An 18,057-nucleotide genomic window follows, 5' to 3' on the forward strand; every position below is an offset into this window, starting at 1 on the left:
AAAACCTCAGGCCAAGTCCTGTCCCAAGTCTTGTGCATCAGGAATGACCTTTTGGCAAGTGCTCTGTACTTGACACGGCTGTCAATAATCTCGTTRGCTGGGACAAAGGGAAAGGATGGCTGGTTTGGTGCCCGTAACCTGCCTGCCGCCGCTGTGAGCGTGCTCCGTCGGCAGCGGTGCCCGGGAAGGGGGAGATGGGAGAGCGGGTCGATGCCTGGCTCTTCGGTTCGGAGACAAACTGGCCTTGAGCGTGGAGGCACGAGCCATCGACACATCTGTGTTTCTTAAAATGTCATTCTGCAGGTGAAACAGTCCTGCGTTTACAAGTAAATCTTTCTTTCCCCCCTCATGCTTCTCATCGTGTCTGCCTGCTCGGGACAGCAGTAACGGGGGACAAACGAAATCTGCCCCACGCTCGTGCTGCTCAGGTGTGGCGTGTCCACGTCCCGGCACGGTTCACTGCCTTCAGTCACTGTTGATCGCTGGTGGCGGGGTARCAGGCAGGTGGGAGATGTTTGATGTTATCAATGCAAATAAGCTGCATTGATGGTTTGGCTTTAGTAAAATGAACCCAAAAAAACTCAGGCCTGCTGCTGCAGCACTAGAAACACGGGCACGCGCTGCTGCCTGCTCTAATGCATGTTGTGCCGTAAACTGCCAGGGCATCGCTCTGCCAGGTAGCAAGAACGTGCTGTTCTCGATGCTCTTACCAAGCTATTTTTTTCCTTAGAAAACAGTGGGAAGAAATTGCCTTCGCTGTGGGGGCTGAGTTCATATGTAATAACCTAACAATAATTCAGCAGAGAAATGACACCTCCGCCGTAATGAGAAACGGTGTCCTTGCTGCAGAGTTGCACAAAAAGTCAAACTCTGCAGCCAGCACGTCCCTGGGTTTGTAGCGGAACCGGGCGTCCCGCCACACCGGGCAGCAGCGCTGCGCAGCTGCGGGGGACGCGGCCTCGCTGTCCAGGCTGCACCGTGCGCCGGTGGTAGAGCACGGCCCCGACCGCGGGAAATCTGCTGAAATGCAGCCCCGTGTTGCTTCAAAGCCATGAGTAACATCCCCCAAGGCTCTGCCAAGGGAATGAGTTCAAATTCAGGATCTGAGTGACAGTTTGATTAATTCAGTTCTGAGGCCAGACTGCCTCTTCCCAGCAGAGTGTCAGCATCTGAGTCCCTGGGGTGGCTAATTTAAAAACCTCATCGAGAAAGGCACTTGGGAAAGGTGGTTTAAGGATGACAGAGCCAGAGCTTGAGCGGAACAAGTTTAACTCCTTGAGCACRGACCCTGTGTACTGCTCACCTCTGCCAGTGGCTGGTTTACATTGTAAAATGACTCCACTGTGTATTGTTTCACAGGAATAATTTTATCAGTAAAGACGCGCTCTGAACAGCAAGTGTCCAAGCTAAAGCAAGCAAACCTGCAACTTGCAACAAAGGTTGAACAACTTGAATACAACTGCACAGAGAAGGTAAGAAAACACTTTTAATTTAAACAAGACCTGCCCTCCAGCTGCTCCCTCAGACAAGCTGGCCCCTGTCAGCTTGGTTTCTTCACTAGAAAGTTGTGGTATATGCTGACTTGCAGAACCACAGCCTTGCCTGTCCTGCCTGTGCTTCCCTTAGCTGCTTCTGCTGCAGAGGAACGACTGCTACCTCTGTCCTACTTACTTTAGCCAGGTTGTCCTGTCTCACTGCAGAGCRAGATGCGTTTCAGGAATAGGAAGATTTGTAGGAAGCTGGGAAACTATTTTAGGTAAGAGCTATATTAATGACTTCTGTCTCCAACAGGAGCAAGAAATTGAGAGGCTTAACAGGCTGTTAAAACAGCACGGACTCATCAGCGAGCAAAAATAGGAGCTCAGTTTTTTGAAGGTGGGGAAGTCTGCCRTGGAGAGAGTGCAGTGTTGAAATGTACCTGCTTGACCTGAAAAGTTTTTGTATCCCTTTGCTTTCTCTTGTATAATGTTGTCTATAAACGTTTGCTTAGATCTTGAGATTGCAAAAATAGTTTTACTGGAAAATTAAAACACACATTCCCTGTAAACAGTGATTTCATAAGACCTTGTACAGCTGTGCAGTCAAAGCTGCAAAATAATTTAATAAAGACACATCTTATAAGCTATACATCCAGAAGTACCACTTATTTGAAAGAATTACATTTTTCTGCCATATGTTCTTCATTAGCAACATCTTGTAGAAACTTGCAGCCCAGTGATAAGACTCCAGACCACAAAAGGTCATTTCTTCTCTACAAGTTGACTGTTCATCATTGCTACATCTTTTCTTTGCCAACCATTCTTTTTGCATTGTTAGTAGTTTCCTCATTTCTGTTGCTGCTTGTGTCACCTCATTATATAAATAATGTTCATTTCCAAAAACACCAACATACCACTCCTTTCCTTGACGATCAAATCAGCACCAAAAGACAGGCAAATAATTGTTGTCTTACGTCAAACAATGTTTGTGTCCTCAACAGCAGATTTGAATTCTGATACAATATTATCTCATCTCTTCTTCTATTTAAGTGTTCATTTGCAGCCTGTTGCGTTACGAAATTTTCTTTGCTTCCACAGCTCACAATTCAACACATTAAAAGAATTAGGGTATGTAAGAACAGATATAGGTGCTGGGAACAGTTAAGACTTCAGAGAAACCATTAGAAAGCATGTTCTAAGGGAACAGGYTCGTGTTTGAACAGAATGTGAACTTCTTCAGATACCAGGAGGTCCCTGTAGTGGGAGTATTTTTAGCTGAAGAGTAAGTTTCACTGAGTGAGAATTTTAAAACCTGTTGACTGTAGGAAACTTCTCCAATCAATTTCAGTCAAAGCCAACTGGAAGGGTCATTGAGCTCTTCTGAAAGTATCACTTAACTGTTCAAATATTTAAAAGAAAGATGATTRATTAGTGGTTTGGAAAAAAAAAATAGCTGGAAATTTGTGGCCTACTCATCTATGAAAATAGATAAAGCTGAGGCCTTATCCAATAGCATGTGGTTACTTGTTAATTAACCATTTATTCTGTGAACAGCAGAACTAATGAAGCCTAGTTCTGTGCTTTACCCCCCTTCCGCTCCTGCATCCACACTGCAAGGCAGGCAACTCTTATTAGAGCTAGTTCAAAGATACATATGTGCTSAAAGGCCAGTCCCTGTACATGTGCTGACAGCCCAGGCAGTACAGACAACCATCAAGTTYATACTGCAACCCTTTTTCCTTTTGGCAGAGGCTTAATTTGGAACTCTCCACCAATGCTCCCCACCCAGCTTTGTGAGAAGCTGAGCCCTTTCTCCCTTTCCCAATTTTGACTTAYTATATTTGCACCTTAGAAGAAACTGATCACCCAACATAGTGACTGGATAAACCTTGTTTCTTTAGGAAACAGGCTAAAAATCAGAAAAAGCARAAATAATTTTTCTATGTGCACTTACCTTAAACAAACGGAAAGAAAAAATCAAAGGGTAATTTAACATTAATGGTAGGCCGAGCTTTATACCCTGGCTCTGCAGGTGAAGAAACATCAGTGAAAACAACAGAACTTGTTATAGGAATAGTCCTTTCTCTTCCTGAGGGAGGCTGCAATGAAAATGTATGTGAGTATTAGCTTCAGTCTTCTTTGACTGCTTTTTGGACTAGGTTAAATATTCAGCTGTTATTTGTAATACTTTTTTTTTTTTTTTTTAAGCAGTTTCACATTTCTTTTCATGAATGATGTATAACTTTTATGAGAAGTGTGTTTTGGCAAGCAGCCCACAGTTATGTTTGAGTTGGAACAAAAACTGGATGCAATACATTCAAACATGAAGTCTTACCTTTATCTAAAGAGATTAACTGGGCTGCTATCGTACAGTTGATCCCTAAGTAAAACAAACCATTCTTTTTATCTTAAATCCTATAATTTAATCACATACCTGGTTCAATGTAGCAGTAGTGACAGTTGCTGTAACATTCACTATTCTAGCTTGTGGATTGACTAGGGATCCATATTTAGTCCACTTCACATCTATTTCAAGTGATACTGGTATTTGGCATGAGCTCTGAAAAGCATTATAAATTCTCTCATTGTTTAAGTTGTACAGAGGTAACCACATTAATTATTCATCACATTACACTAGCAGAATGGCCTTAGAAGCTTGCTCCAGGAGGTTACCGGAGCAACTAAGCTATGCCTGTGCTCCAGGCTGCTGCTTGTGCAGGYGGCACGGGGTTCTTGCAGCCTCATCTCTCTTGCATTCCTGGAGTTTCTCCACAGTTTTGAAGGAATTCTGTCCRCTTTCAAAGGTGACAAACTGACTCTATGACTGCACTTCAGACAGGACTGTTCTACTTCAGCAGTGCAGGGTACATTTGGATATTAACTCAGCTGGACTTTAGCTTTTAGTGATATTGCTGAGATGGTTCTTTTCAGCATGCAAGCAGGAAGAGTCACCTAGTAGAAGCGATTTGTTTCAGTAATGCTGCTGGGACAGTAGAGAACTCTTAACTCCTCCAGGACAGAATTTTGAAGCCTATAGTCTTAAGTATTTTTAGAGATTTACTTTCAACTTTACTCTTTATTGGTCTCTGTTCTATTTCTAAACAGAAATTAGTTATTTCTAAACAGAAATAATTCACAGTTTAGTTGCAAAAGCGTGTAAGAAACCTACACATAAGCTGTTAATGAGGGTGTGCTGATATTCAGCCCACTCCAAGCAGCACTGCCTACCACCAAAAGTGGGGACTGCTCTGCATCAAGAGGAAAAAGGCTAGTGCAGAAGATGTAAAGAACAAGTATGTTGTTCAGCTCACTCAAGTATACTCTGTTTTAAGGTCAGGTGCTCGTACCTGATATTAGAGCACTGAGTAGAAACACTGATTTTGTTAGCACAACTAGTAAGGCTGAAAGAGTGAACTTCATCCCACTTGCAGAGCAAGACTCTAATCTGTGGGGGTTGCTTTGTACCTAACATGTTGTTCTGCTCTGTAACTGAGGTGTCTAGATACCACCCTGATAAAAATAAACTCCCTCCTTACAGCAAGAGTGTAACTCCTTGTTTTGGATATTCCATGAGGACTTTCTGCCAGTTTATTTCTGCAATTTTGTTTCCCCATGGGTCTGAGAAGAGGGGATCACAGCCTTGCCTAAGCTGATGGTGCAGTACAGGTACAGACCTCAGGTGAGAGAGGACACTGAGAATAAGGAGGCCAGGAGGAGGGCTAACTTTCACCTGCTCTGAGGTGTGSAGCTGAGTTATTGGCACCCAGTCGAGCACATCCTGGGCTTGAGAATTTCCAAATGAAGCCACGTATTCAGGAAAGTGTTGTCCCTTCAGTAAACCTAGGAGGGTTTGAGTCAAGACTTGGCATTCCATAGCTGCAGTGATTCTTCCAGAAAAAAAGAGAAATGAGTTAAAGCAAAATCCACTGGTTTGGCACAATAATAATTTCTCCTTGCTCTTACGCACTGTTTAAGCCTTCTGGCTATAATTGCTAATGTACATAATCTTTCCAAGAGAAAGACCATTGTTAATTAAATGACATTACTTATAATTAAATACTCTACTCCCGATGTTCCTGCAGCGTATGAATGTCCCAGAATCTGAACAGATTCTAAGGAAAAGGGTTGTCAGTGTGTTAAAAGCACTCACTCATCAAAAAAAAAAAAAAAAAGAAATGTCCTCTTACCGTAACTTACAGCCTGACATCATGTTATAACCAAATAATACTGGGGTTCTGGCTCCTGCTGCTGCCAGACAGTCCTGGTTGGAGGTACTTTGCAGAATGGTCAGCTGTCCATATTTGTTAGTATTTTGAATGATGCCAGATGTAGTACACAGTTAAGGGCAAATTCAATACTTGATATATGTTATAGAGACAGAATCCTTAGTCATATCCTTAAAATATGTCTGAAAAATACTACAGTAGCTCAAGACTCCTCTCTTGCACAGTAAAGCAGCACTGGAGTGTACAATTAAGGTTTAAACCTACCTCTTCTAAAAAGTCACTTGAGACTGCAGCAAGGACTGAGTCATTTTCTATTTCTGAAACACAGCCAAAAAGGACACTTTGCATAAAGAACAGATGTATTCTATAGAGGTCCATGTTAGAAAGTGTCTGTGACGACATACCGGAACAGCGCAAGATCCCTTTGTCTACCTTTTGCCATGATGATGGTCTCTTTTCAAAGGACTTGCTTTGTGCTTAAAAAGTTTTTCAACCCTGCTGCAAATCAAATTTCAACACGGAAAGGATATCCATGTGGCCTGAAGCCTGCTCTTACAGGCAGTCCAACAACATAACCAGGATTACCACTGAGAGGAACTGGCTTTGTATYTACCTGTAATGCAAGTTTACAGTCTTAGTTTTTATCCTGCACTGAAACCATTGGAAAGCACAAAATATTTCAGGTATTCTAGGATTATTAACAGCCTTGAACAATGATAATAGTAAGACTTCTCTGTAAGATAGTAACTGTTCTCTAACATTGGGATCAGGCTTTGCTTTCACTGGGCACATTGCACAGTCACTAGCTGACTCTTCTAAATGTGAAAAACAGACTTTGGAGGTCCTTAATGCGCAGTTCTGAAATGCTGCCTCATTTGTGTAGCCAGTGAAAGTTACATTTTACCTTATTACTACAACTGTTCTGATTCAACTTTAATAAGTTCTGTAATTAAATGTCTTTCAACAAGTCATCCATAACATCTCTAGCAGTTACCTGAGTAAAGCTGATTTCAAAGCTCTGCTGTATTGAACGTGCTTCTTTGGTAATTGCCCCCAAGACAAAAGAAGCAGCTGCTTCTAGTATTTCTCCTGCTTCTGTGTATGTAATATGATAACTCACCTGAAAATAAAACATTTTGTGTATTAATTAGAACAAATACATACAAGTATGAAACTAATATAAAAGAATTAAAAAGTATACAAGTTGCTTGCTTCCTTTAAAAAAAACCCACTCTGCTGCACTATAGAATGTACTATATCCTCAGTTGCAGTATGGCAAGGATGAATCCAGAGAACAGAAGGAACTGAATTACTGCTCAGTAGGTGGCTAGTCATTTTACAAGTCTTTCTTTGCATTAAAAACACAAGCCTTGTCTGTATATCCAAAGTAGCAAACACTTTTTAAAGTATTGATACACAGGGACTGATTAGACATACTTTTCCTCCAGATACTGATCTAGCTTTCTCCTAGAGATTAAGGAACATGGAGATATTGCTTATTCATTCTAGTTTGCCACTCATCTCCTGTCTTCCAAGGGAGAGATGTTCAAGAAGAGTGTGAAAGAAGTGGTGGTCTAACATGACAGACAAAAACACGACATCTGCAAAGAGGTTAGTATCCATATTAGCAGATTTAGGAGCTAAAGAACATGAGTGTTACCAGATCAAACCACTGATTAGCAATAGCCAGAAGTGGATCTAGGATTGGAGTCTCTTTAAAACTGACTTCATGGGAACCTTTTCTAAGCCAATCCTAATGTTCAGCTACTCAAGCTGAAAAAAATGATATGATACATAAGGTGTAGTCCTCTGCCTTTCCCAAGCATAACAAGATTCTAATAGATTCTAAATTCATYGTATTGTCTGTGACGTTGTATACACATAGTAGCAACAGAAATTGATTTCATCTTGTCTCTATGTGTATTACATATACTTAGTTGCAAAACACTACATGCTCTTTCATCCCAAAGGCAGTGTTTCTCCTGTCGCGTTTACTTTAACGATGTCACGATGTATGGAAACTGGGCAAAGCCTCTCCTGGTAAGTTGTAAATCAGAAATGATTCAATGTCTACATGCCTTCCATCCAATGCGAGGAGGAAAAGCAATGAATATACATACCCCAAGAACTACATTTATGCACAGTTCATCCAAAATTGTAGGGAGCCTGARGTCCTCATTACTGTCAAGTAAGGTCCGTATTCCATTCAGAGACTGGACAACTATGGACTGGACAGTAATATTAACCTGAAAAACAAATTCATGCCATTTCTGAATATTGTGTATTACTATTTTTGCCATTTTGTGTATTACTGTATTTATGAACTTTAAAGAATGGACAAGTACTTTTATATCTCTGAAAGAAACCCAACATTTGTATTTTATACAGTGATTTTATAAGTTTAGAATGGGGGGGGGTTCATTTGTTTTTTAGTAAACATGCTTGTTTCCTGGACACAGGTATACTAGCTAGATGCTGCCAGCACCTCCTTTATTCCTAGGTATTCAGATTGAAAGACACAAGAAAGAGCTAGTTTAGGGTTCTCTTCCACAGAGGCAGCAGGCAACAATCCTTTAACAACTGCATTATTACATGTGTTCCTGATGTTCAACAAGATGTTCTGTTTTTAAGTATAAAATACTTGCTAAGAGAGAATTATACGTGGAAGTGATGCATCAGACTTAAGTCTCAGGAGGTAGCATATTCTCTTGGAGCTGCTAAGTATCCTTACTGATAGGGAATGTGGCACTGAACGTGAGGGGGAATTTCTTCACCGTGAGAGTGATGGAGCACTGGAACAGGTTGCCCAGAGGTTGTGGAGTCTCCTTCTCTGGAGATCTTCAAGGCCCRCCTGGATGCAACCTTGTCTAACATGCTCTAGGTGACCCTGGTGAGCAGGGAGGTTGGACTAGATGATCTCCAGAGGTCCCTTCCAACCTTACTGATTCTATGRTTCTATGAATTGTGTTCTAACGCATATGGGGTTTTTGTTTATTGTTTGKTTTTTTTCATTTAAAGAGCAAAAATAATGTCCCTGTTCTAGTGAAGTCAGTGGAATACTCTCACTGACTATAAAAGACCAAGAATTTTACCCCCAGATGTTCCAAGCAAGACAGGATACTTTACCATCTGACTTGATTTGGGTACCTAAAGCAGGAAAAAAAAGAACAATTTCAAACAATAGCAAAGACATGAATTATTAAAATTAGCAGTTAGGTAAAGCAGTTAAGGCTTAATTGCTTTGCCTGTTTAACTATTATTACAATGACTTTTACTTCGTAGAAGTAAATGGATATACACTATAGYATCCAGGTAGTGTCAAAATAACTGCTAGGTTTTGTGGCTAATAGGCAAAAATCTTACAGTCCAATCCTCCTCTTCTTCCCCTGAAACACATGGAAAATTTCTTACTGCCTTACATCAGTTTTGCATCAGGCCTAACTCTGGCGACATTCCAAATAAATAAAYAATACATTTAATAAATAGATTAATCTAGTATTTCCCTTTGACATACTACTTGCAACTCAGAGCTAAGAAACACTGAAAAAGTTCACTTCCATCAGAGTGCCAACCCAAGAAAAACATCTCAGTTTCATGAAATTGTTATCATTGGTATCACATATAATTGGTATCATATTGTTTGGCCTATTGAGGGCCTCATAGAACATTGTTCCTATTACAGATCTCTGCAAAAACACTTGTAACTATTCATAGGCTGCCAGTTTAGGAGGTCTGCCAGGCTGTTCATACCCAAAGAGATAAAGAGCTATTGTTGTGGTAACAAGTCTATAGTTCGATGGTCTCTAAACAAAGAAACGAGAAGCAAGCATGCCCTCTGTTGTTATACAGTACCTGGTTACGCACAGGTGCCCTGTTGGAAAATTTCCACCAAATTTTGATGGAAAGGAAGAAATGTCAGACCAAGGTCATCAATCACATATACTCACATATGGTACCATTTTGTCAAGGAATTTACTTTTGTGAGTTCCCAAGATGTCCTTGATTCACATCTTTGGGAAGGGATCAAAACCATGGAGTTCAGCCATGAAACCAGTTCTGCAGAATTATGACATGATACTGAGACTAGACTGCTTATCTAACGTCACAGCAGAGAATAAATTCTTGTGAGCTGGATGTGAAGGTGATGCAGGCAAAGTCTGCAACACACACACAGAAATTTATATCAACGTCTGACCTAACATCTTGAGGTACAGCTCAGCAATCAGACTGAGCTGCATGGCTAGAAGGGCTTGTAAAGACTAGACCTTATCCTTCAGGAAAACATGCTGTTTCTGACTAGGGAAGAGGGAAGATAGGTCAGTGGTAGAGAGCACTCTAGCCTCATCGCTGCCTCCCACTGAACTGATCTTCTCAACAGCCAGGGAGCCAAGCAGGGTCAGGCACTAGTGCTTTGCTTTGTCAGCTGCACATTAATCACTGACCACATCATGTGAAGCATCACAGTGCTGTATCTTGGTGGAGTGTACTAAACACCTCTTGACTCTGCTGGACAGGCCAGGGTAGTTAGTAGAGATAAAATTATAACAGTTACCAGTATCTTCATATCACTCAAGCTGCCCAACCTGGCAGTAAGTATGGGCTGATAATGATGGGATTTTTCTGAAAGGAATTGCTGTACCAGTCCTGTCAATGAGAAGGCTGGTGCGTTTTGCCATTTTTTTTGCTGGCAGCTCCACCTGCTGGCACTGGAGAGACTCCTTACTCTCCCCTGTGAACATCCAGTCCTCAAGGCCAATAGCCCCACATTTGCTTTTATATAGTCATGTCATGTCTTCTGCTTCCTTTGGGAAGCAGAGCTGCTTACAGACCAGCTCTTGTGGCTTTTTGTCATTCTCCAGTTCTTGCACCTGATCCCTCCTGAACATCTGTTGTACTTTGGACAGGAATCTTTTTTGCCTAAGTTGGGACATGGTAACTGGCAAATGACACGTGCATAACTTGTTATGTAGAGTTCTTAATTCAAAAACATCCAGCCACTTGCAGCCTATCCTGGGGTATGCTTTTCTTTTCCTGTGTTTCTACAGCCTCCACGAATTCTAACCTTGGCTGCATGTAGAAACACTCAAAGCATTTCTGTGACGAAAGTTTTTCCATCTCTTCCATAGCAGAATAATTAAAAGCCAAAGTTTGTAAGCCTTGACTGATTTCAATTATGTCCTCAAATGATSCCACCTGTAGAAGTGTGAACTACTTAGTGGATTTGTGTTACCATTGAGGGCTTTTGAATTTGTTAGGTGAACTAGAAGACTGGAAGCAGTCTTTAAGCAGTCATTTGTAATAGAGTGCTAATTAACTGAATACAAATAAATATATAAATTAAAAGCATCCTATGAGAGGAGAAGGTGCTGTTTCTTGCTGATATCCATCCTTCTGGAAGGAGCCATCAAGTTAAGGTATGATATGCCTCAGTTTTAATTCTGCATGCTTGATTTACTTGTCTTCCTGAACACAGGTAAAAGAGACTTATTTATAAAGAAGACATTCTCCAGTTCAGAAAGGAGCGTAAAGATAAGTTTAGCTTTGAAAATCAGCCATAGACTGGATTTGTTAGTAGGCTGGATACTAACAAGTTTGTTCTCAACGGGGTAAAAGCTCCTATCCTTAGGGAGGAGTGTAAGGAAGGTGTAGAATCTGGGGTGAAATACCTCATTATTTAAAAAAAAAAAAAAAAATAAAAAAAAAAAAAAAAAAAGGTTTGTATTACAAGTCATGTATGCAGAGGATTCAACCTGACAAGTTCTTAAGTACAAAGGTTTACTAACTCTTCAAAACCCAGGCTTCCTAGAATTATGCACTCTAGCAATAGGCTTCCTAAGAGAGCTTAAAAACACGTATACATGCATAAAATTGCTGCCACTGTACTAAGTCTAYTAGCTCAGTGACAGAAACTTTTATTTTCAAGACTATTATTTTTGTTAGCTAAGCAGAGAGCAATAAATTCTTCTGTTATCTAAGCTGGAAGCAAAAACACTTTCAAAGGCTTTCTTTATAAGTTTGTTGCATAGGAAGATTTTTCCCAACCTACAACTTACAATCCAAATGAAATACTGATTTCCTTAAGATACAAAAGCCACTTAATTCTATAGATGCGAAAAAAAAAACAAAAAATGATGGTTTCAAATCATACTTACTGCTAAAATGCTGGAATTAATATAGAACAGCATACTAACTTCTTGAAAGGTGTCACACTTTTCCACACTTACTAATCTACTGCATTTTGTAGCCTGGTTTACTAAAAACCCTAGGGGAAAAAGTTACAAGTGTTACTGAAATGAAATAGTAATTAAGAAAAACAAACAAAGACAACATAAGAACATCAATTAAATGCAAAACTAAATGGAACTTCTATTGCAGACAAGGTTTTGTGTGTGCTGTAAAGCAAGACAGTATCTTAGATTCTCCAGAAATGTAATGAGACAAAAATGTTACTTCCTGAAAATAGAAGTTTAATAAAAGCAACAAGACTTGTGATTGTGTTTTGAAATCTCATGTGACTTTCTTTTATGAGAGATTTCAGTTTTCCTATGCTCACCATCAGGACCATTATTATAATATTTAATAAAAACACATGAKTTGGGAAGATGCAGTCTTCTCTCCAAATTTTTAGGAAACTTCATGAAAGGTTCAAATGCAGGCTGAAGTCTGCAAGTCTGACTTGAGTTGCATTCAGGCTGTGAAAGGAACCTCATTGTACCAAAGGAACATCTTAGAAAGGCTGCCCAATTAGGTTTTGCTCTGTGTAATATATACCYTCACGGTGTTACCGTTGTATTATTTTTATTAAACTAATTATAACAAATAGGATCAGTTTTAGTGGAATAAATGACCCATTAACAATACTCACTAGGATTTACGTATTTAAAGCTGCATGTTTAATCTAGATGCAACACAATTCCACTGTATATCTTCAAATAGCTTCTATTTCCACGGGATTTTTTTTAGAATGTTTGTTCACAAAGCTCCATCTGAATTCAGTTGGTGTGCATGCTATATTACTGAATGATTAAACTCAAGCCTGGAATAACAGGAGAATACTCTAAACCAAATAAACTAGAATTCAAAAGYATTTTTCCAACCTGCAGGATTAGCATCAGAGCACCAGGAGGAGACAACAGAACTAGGCAGTCTCAGAAACGCATCCACTGTCTGTATAGGAACACCATACTGCCAAATAAARGGACATATTCAAGCACACAGGTGCATTTCAGTTCACATAAAGCTTTAGAGCATTTGCATTACCAACAAATCTGAACAATAGAAGCCTTTATTTCCACCATCTCRCTCAATATTGTATACTTCTATGCACGACAATTCTTAAGTCATAGCTAACTTATTTCTTCCTGTTTACAGTAACAAAATAGCTACTTATTTTTCCACACCTTAATGTAGTTCACTTATGAAGAAGGCTAATACAAACTGTTGCATCTTACTCTGATATAGCTAAATTTCAAGACCAAAATGAAGTTTGTCTCTTTGAGAGAGACAGCTCTTAAAAGCAAATGCAAACGATGCTCGCTTGCTCTGATATGGAAAAATGTAATACTGAATGATTAAGACCATTACTTACCTCATATCTATATGTTTCATTTGCACCAGAAGAATTTTGAGAATCTGAGTTTATACTCCAGCTATCAAACTCAGTACTGAAAGTAGCACTTCCAAACTGTTTAAGCAGTTGATCAAAATTTTCAGAAGTAGGCATTTCAGGAGAAATAAAGGAGAGTGCTTGTTTATCTGTCAAAACATTTTAAAGAATGAGAACATTTAGGATACAAGATACAGAAACAGTATTTAGATTTTTTTTTTCTTTAATCAGTGACTGGAAAATACCAAAGAAGGGTGAATATTTAGGAGAAGAGCTAGGAGGTATCTTAATTTAAGATTTCACCTTGATTCATGAAAGTACATACTTAAACCTAAGGAAAGAGGTAAGCCCCTTTCTTTTTTTTTTTTTTTTCCCTCCCTCCCTCCCTCTTTTTTTTTTTAAGGTTTCTAATAGCATCATATGTTCCAAAACAAAGACTTTCCAACTAGTAAAATTTTGAAGCTAAACACTCAGATAAATATTGCATAGTCATAATTAAATTAAGAGAACAGAGCACTAATCACTTCTCCAATTCTCCAAATTCCTTAACCAAAAAATAAAAGGGTTTTTTCCCCCCTTTTTTTTGAGGAAAAATTTTTTAACCCCATAGTTGCCAGGGGAAAGGAAAATTTTATAAAAAATTAGTAATAAGCCTAGTCAGAGCCAACAGTGTTCTTTCCACAGAGAAGACTAAGAAGATTAGCTGAGATATTGTAATCCTTTCACTTGTAAAACTATGGAATCAAAACATGCAACCTGTGAGCATATAGAAAAATCAGTTTTCAGGCAGGTTTAGTTACTTTTAATTTTGGTCTGTCTGTTTGATACCTAAAGAGCTTATAGAAAATAATAGTGCAATGCTTAGCATTGGCAACAACTCTACTTACAGTTTGCAGTATGAATGCAGAAAACATTGGGATTGATTTGGTCAGTTAATTTAAATATTCTTTCTGGTGGATTTGCTTCAACATCAAGTGAATATATAGCAGCTTTCTGACTGCAAAGGTGGCTGTCACCTCTGTGAATAACAACAGTAAAATCAATGATCCACTAGAAGTTAATATTAACCACATCATTTTAAAGTTATYTTCATGTTTTGAGATAGCATCAGAAAAGCACTAATGGGGTTACTCTTTTTAAAACAATGTGTATAGCAATTCTGTATCCTTCTAAGGCTTGTATCATTTTATACTCTGWGCTTAGTAACACACGTAGAACACACAAAGAATTCTCCAAGACATCTTTTATCTAGCAGAGGAAGTGGTATGAAGAGCAACATGAAGTAAGATAAGAGATAGCCAGTGGTGAAGGGAAGAACCTSATAGTAATAATACTAGAGTTAAGATGACAAGTTGGATAGGATTCAGATGGTGTGAGACACCACAAATGCAGGATGTATCACAGACTGGACAGCTTGGAAGTACTTTTATTTATATAAAATAGGTGGGAAGGACGACTGTTAAGGTAGTATGATGTTAAGTACACCAGAAAAAGGTAAGTTTCATGGACATGGAACAGTATTTACCTCTGTGAAAAGACAGTGACCTACTTGAGATGCATGTAAAAGAAATGACAAGGTGAGAAACAGTGACCTACTTGAGATGCATGCAAAAGAAATGACAAGGTGAGAAACAGGGAGATGAAATACTGATCCAATCAGGTTGTACCAGTGTCTCCAACATGCTAGAAATACATGAAGATGATTCCTGGGAAACTGGTACTTACAGCAGAGCAAATTAAAAYAGTCAAGGGCAGAAAGTGGAAAAGTGAAATGACTTTTAGAAACAACTTCTTATGCACAGAGCTAAACTTTTTTGTGAGGTTAACCATTTCTTAACAGGATCACATCCAAAATAAAACACCCCTGATTTCTGCGTTTTACAGACCACATAACCTCTAACTTGTGATCAAAACCCTGTTAGTAACTRCCACAATTATTCAAATGTGATAAATCTAAAAGTAAATAATGAGATCCAGAACACTTGCAGTCATTGAAAATGCCATGGATTTCTATGCAAAATGRAAATTTTACACAAAAGAATTCAGGGAAAAAAAAACACACAACTTGCTTTTATGCCTTTCTAGATGACAAAGACAGAATAGTTACCTGAGAATTAAACTGTCATTCAGGAAGGCGTTGATTAGACCTTTCTGATTTATATAAATACCTAKAAATGGGTAGCAGTAGTCATTGTGTGCAAGAACAATAAGAAATGCCATTCAAGGATGACTACTAATTCATATCTCAAAGCACTGAGAATAAACCTCAGTTTTCAAACTGGCATAACTTATGCAGAAGGCAGGTTGATGAGCTATACTTATTGTTCAGATAGGTCACCAAGAGAATTTTGCATTAAGATTCCGAAATGAGCTTTTTTAACTTCTATTTGAGAAGATGAAATCTGCGTAAAGGTATCTTCAGATAGACTGTAAATAGCAAAGAAACAACTATCAGCATTGTTTTATTATTATGTTACGTTTTACTCTGTCTGTGAAGTGACAATGGCAGTGAGATAGAAGGTTGGACACCTCATCATAAAAATAAGGTCAGAGTGATTCTCACAGTACTTTGTTATAGGCCTGAATTGATCATCTTTCTAGCTGATATAATAAACTCCAGTGAAAGAGGTTAGTGATAAATTGCTGATGACTCATGGAGGTGGTCAAATTGTTCCATGGTACCAGCTTTCTTAGCTTCCAGGTACTCTGTTATATTGCTAGAAGTCTAAAGACACATTATTCTTCCCCCTAATGAACGCATCGCCAGCTAAGTGCCCACATCCAGTAGGAGAATGGAATAGGGGAAAAGCCAAGAGCAAAGGTTTGGGAAAGAGGGAATAAGAAACTGGGGTGGGATGACAATTTGCTGTTCTCCTACCCRCTGAAGACAAAGGAGTACATGCCTAATGCAGGAGAGACTGATGAAAGCATAGTCAGGATGGATGGGTTAGGAATTTGTAAGAGGAGAGGACAGAGCCCTTACAAACACATGTGGCCAATAGGAAGAGATTTTGTATTTCRGAAAACTATTTATTTATTCACTTACGTGACAACAGGAACTGAACATGTAGTAAAGAGACTGAAATCTGCGGCACTGCAGTCAGGGTCACAGCAGCAATTTACATCACACTGTGCCACCAACAGATCACAAACGCACAACTTGGCAACTGGAGAAAAGATTTAAATTAGAATTAGAATCAAATCTTAACACATTACAATATGTACCAGAACACTTATCTTTCACCTTGCCTTATTTTGACAATGGTCAAAAGTCTAGATCCAAATTCATGTTTTCTTTAACAAGTTGTTTTTAAAAGTTGGCTTTTCAAGGCATACTATAAATCTGATCCTATGCTCCCTATGAAATCAAAAAAAAAAAAGCAATCAAATAGGAATGTTGAAGGTATTAAAATGTTATTCAGTACTGCTGAGAAAAAAGACACAAATAATGTAGCAATACTATGTTTCAGTTGGGGGGGGTTTGATACAGCAATAAAGTTTAGGAGTATCAAACATGACCCAGGATACAGTAATGCATTTCCCTGATGTTCCAACATAACCAGAGCTGATTTCTTTAAAGTTGCTTTTTCTGTCTTTAGATACTGTGAATATTGGAATAATAAGGAAGTAAAGTAATTGCTAACTACTGTGAACTGTCTTGACAATATAAGTTTGGYGGCTTCTTAAAAACATTCTTTGGTTTTTCAAGTCTTCAAATTCAAAGAGCAGATATTAGTTTACTTAACTGGTTTTGAGAGTGGTTGTTCTGTAATAAATCTAGACTTAAGGGTAGCATAAAATGCAGAAGAGGGAGATCAGTACTCCATAGGCCAGACATAATTGAGTATTTAACCTCGTAACTACCACTTTTCCCCTTCTGTTTGACTATTAAGCCGTTTCCCTGCAGCCCTCTGGGTGCTCTCTGCCCACTTCAACTATATCCAGCCAGCTCCTGGAACTTCTGCAGTTCTGATTGTTCTGTCAGCCGAATTTAGGATCAGAGCCTTGTGCTCGCCTTGCAAAGGAGGGAAGTTGAAACACAAAGAATGTGATTGGGAAGCTGTGCCCCTGAGAGCAGGGGGTTGAAGCCTCCTTTTCCTAAGGAAGCATGCACCAGGACACGTCTGATTTGGCAGGTAATCTAGCAAAATGGAAGTGAAGGGTGACAAAAGTGGAATCTATCCGCTAACTGGGGCGYGCGCTGACAGCACAGCTCTGCACAGGTACCACCGATACCGCCACGGCGCTGCTACCCACTGGCGGAGCCCCCCAGCTCCCGCCCGGCCCGGCCCGGCCCAGGCACCCACCGTCTGTCACCGGGGCCGGCCTGCGGCCCGCCCGCGCGCCGGCGGCAGCGAGGGGCTCCAGCGGCGCCGGGGGAGCCGCGGCGGCGGCGGGGCCCGGCAAACGGGCGGGCGCCGCGCTGGCGGCGCCGCGCGGCCGCGGCAGCAGCAGGAGGAGAAGGGACACGAGCCGCTGCGCCGCCATGGCCGCCGCCCCTAGCGACGGGCGGGCGCCGCTTCCCCCCCCCCGGGCCGTTACTAGGGGAGCGTGGGGCATCACGGGAGGGGCGGCGAAGCCCGCCCCCACCCCGGGGCATCTCGGGAGAGAGGCCAAGCGGAGAGACATGGAAGGGAGGCCGACCCGGAGCCCCGGGGCCTCGTGGGGGAGAGGCCAACTCGGAGCCGGGAGGTGTCAGGGAGAGGCCAAGGCAGAGCCCTGGGACAGCCTGGGGGAGAGGTGGCCT

At 40.3% G+C, this 18,057-nt stretch overlaps 2 protein-coding genes and 1 long non-coding RNA gene across 4 annotated transcripts in view; 2 read left to right on the top strand and 1 right to left on the bottom strand.

The window, feature by feature from the left end:
- The window catches only part of HVCN1 (hydrogen voltage gated channel 1), a 4,355-nt gene extending 2,228 nt beyond the window's left edge, over positions 1-2,127 (top strand). Inside the window, exons 4-5 of the mRNA XM_085311627.1 lie at positions 1,360-1,472; positions 1,792-2,127. Coding sequence (XP_085167753.1) covers positions 1,360-1,472; positions 1,792-1,857 — 179 coding nt within the window. The 3' untranslated portion in view covers positions 1,858-2,127. The remainder of the gene's footprint in view (positions 1-1,359; positions 1,473-1,791) is intronic.
- On the bottom strand, positions 2,066-17,870 carry TCTN1 (tectonic family member 1). The gene is made up of 15 exons (XM_085311626.1): positions 17,618-17,870; positions 16,357-16,477; positions 14,198-14,328; positions 13,293-13,459; positions 12,802-12,889; positions 11,857-11,966; positions 8,831-8,851; positions 7,825-7,950; positions 6,699-6,824; positions 6,233-6,317; positions 5,666-5,804; positions 5,209-5,365; positions 3,913-4,038; positions 3,433-3,577; positions 2,066-2,875 (listed from the first exon to the last, which is right to left on the bottom strand). The coding sequence occupies exons 1-14, from the start codon at positions 17,868-17,870 to the stop codon at positions 3,434-3,436; spliced, it is 1,794 nt and encodes a 597-aa protein (XP_085167752.1). The 3' UTR covers positions 2,066-2,875; position 3,433.
- A 46-nt stretch (positions 17,871-17,916) lies between these two features.
- LOC146592095 (uncharacterized) overlaps positions 17,917-18,057 on the top strand; it is a 5,536-nt gene continuing 5,395 nt past the window's right edge. For both annotated transcript variants that reach the window (XR_014896677.1, XR_014896678.1), the window contains exon 1: positions 17,917-18,050. This is a non-coding gene — a long non-coding RNA (uncharacterized LOC146592095). The remainder of the gene's footprint in view (positions 18,051-18,057) is intronic.

This window comes from Rhea americana, unplaced genomic scaffold (genome assembly GCF_003343005.1).
Source record: "Rhea americana isolate MKP2758 unplaced genomic scaffold, rheAme1 scaffold_346, whole genome shotgun sequence".
Classification (NCBI taxonomy): Eukaryota; Metazoa; Chordata; class Aves; order Rheiformes; family Rheidae; genus Rhea; species Rhea americana.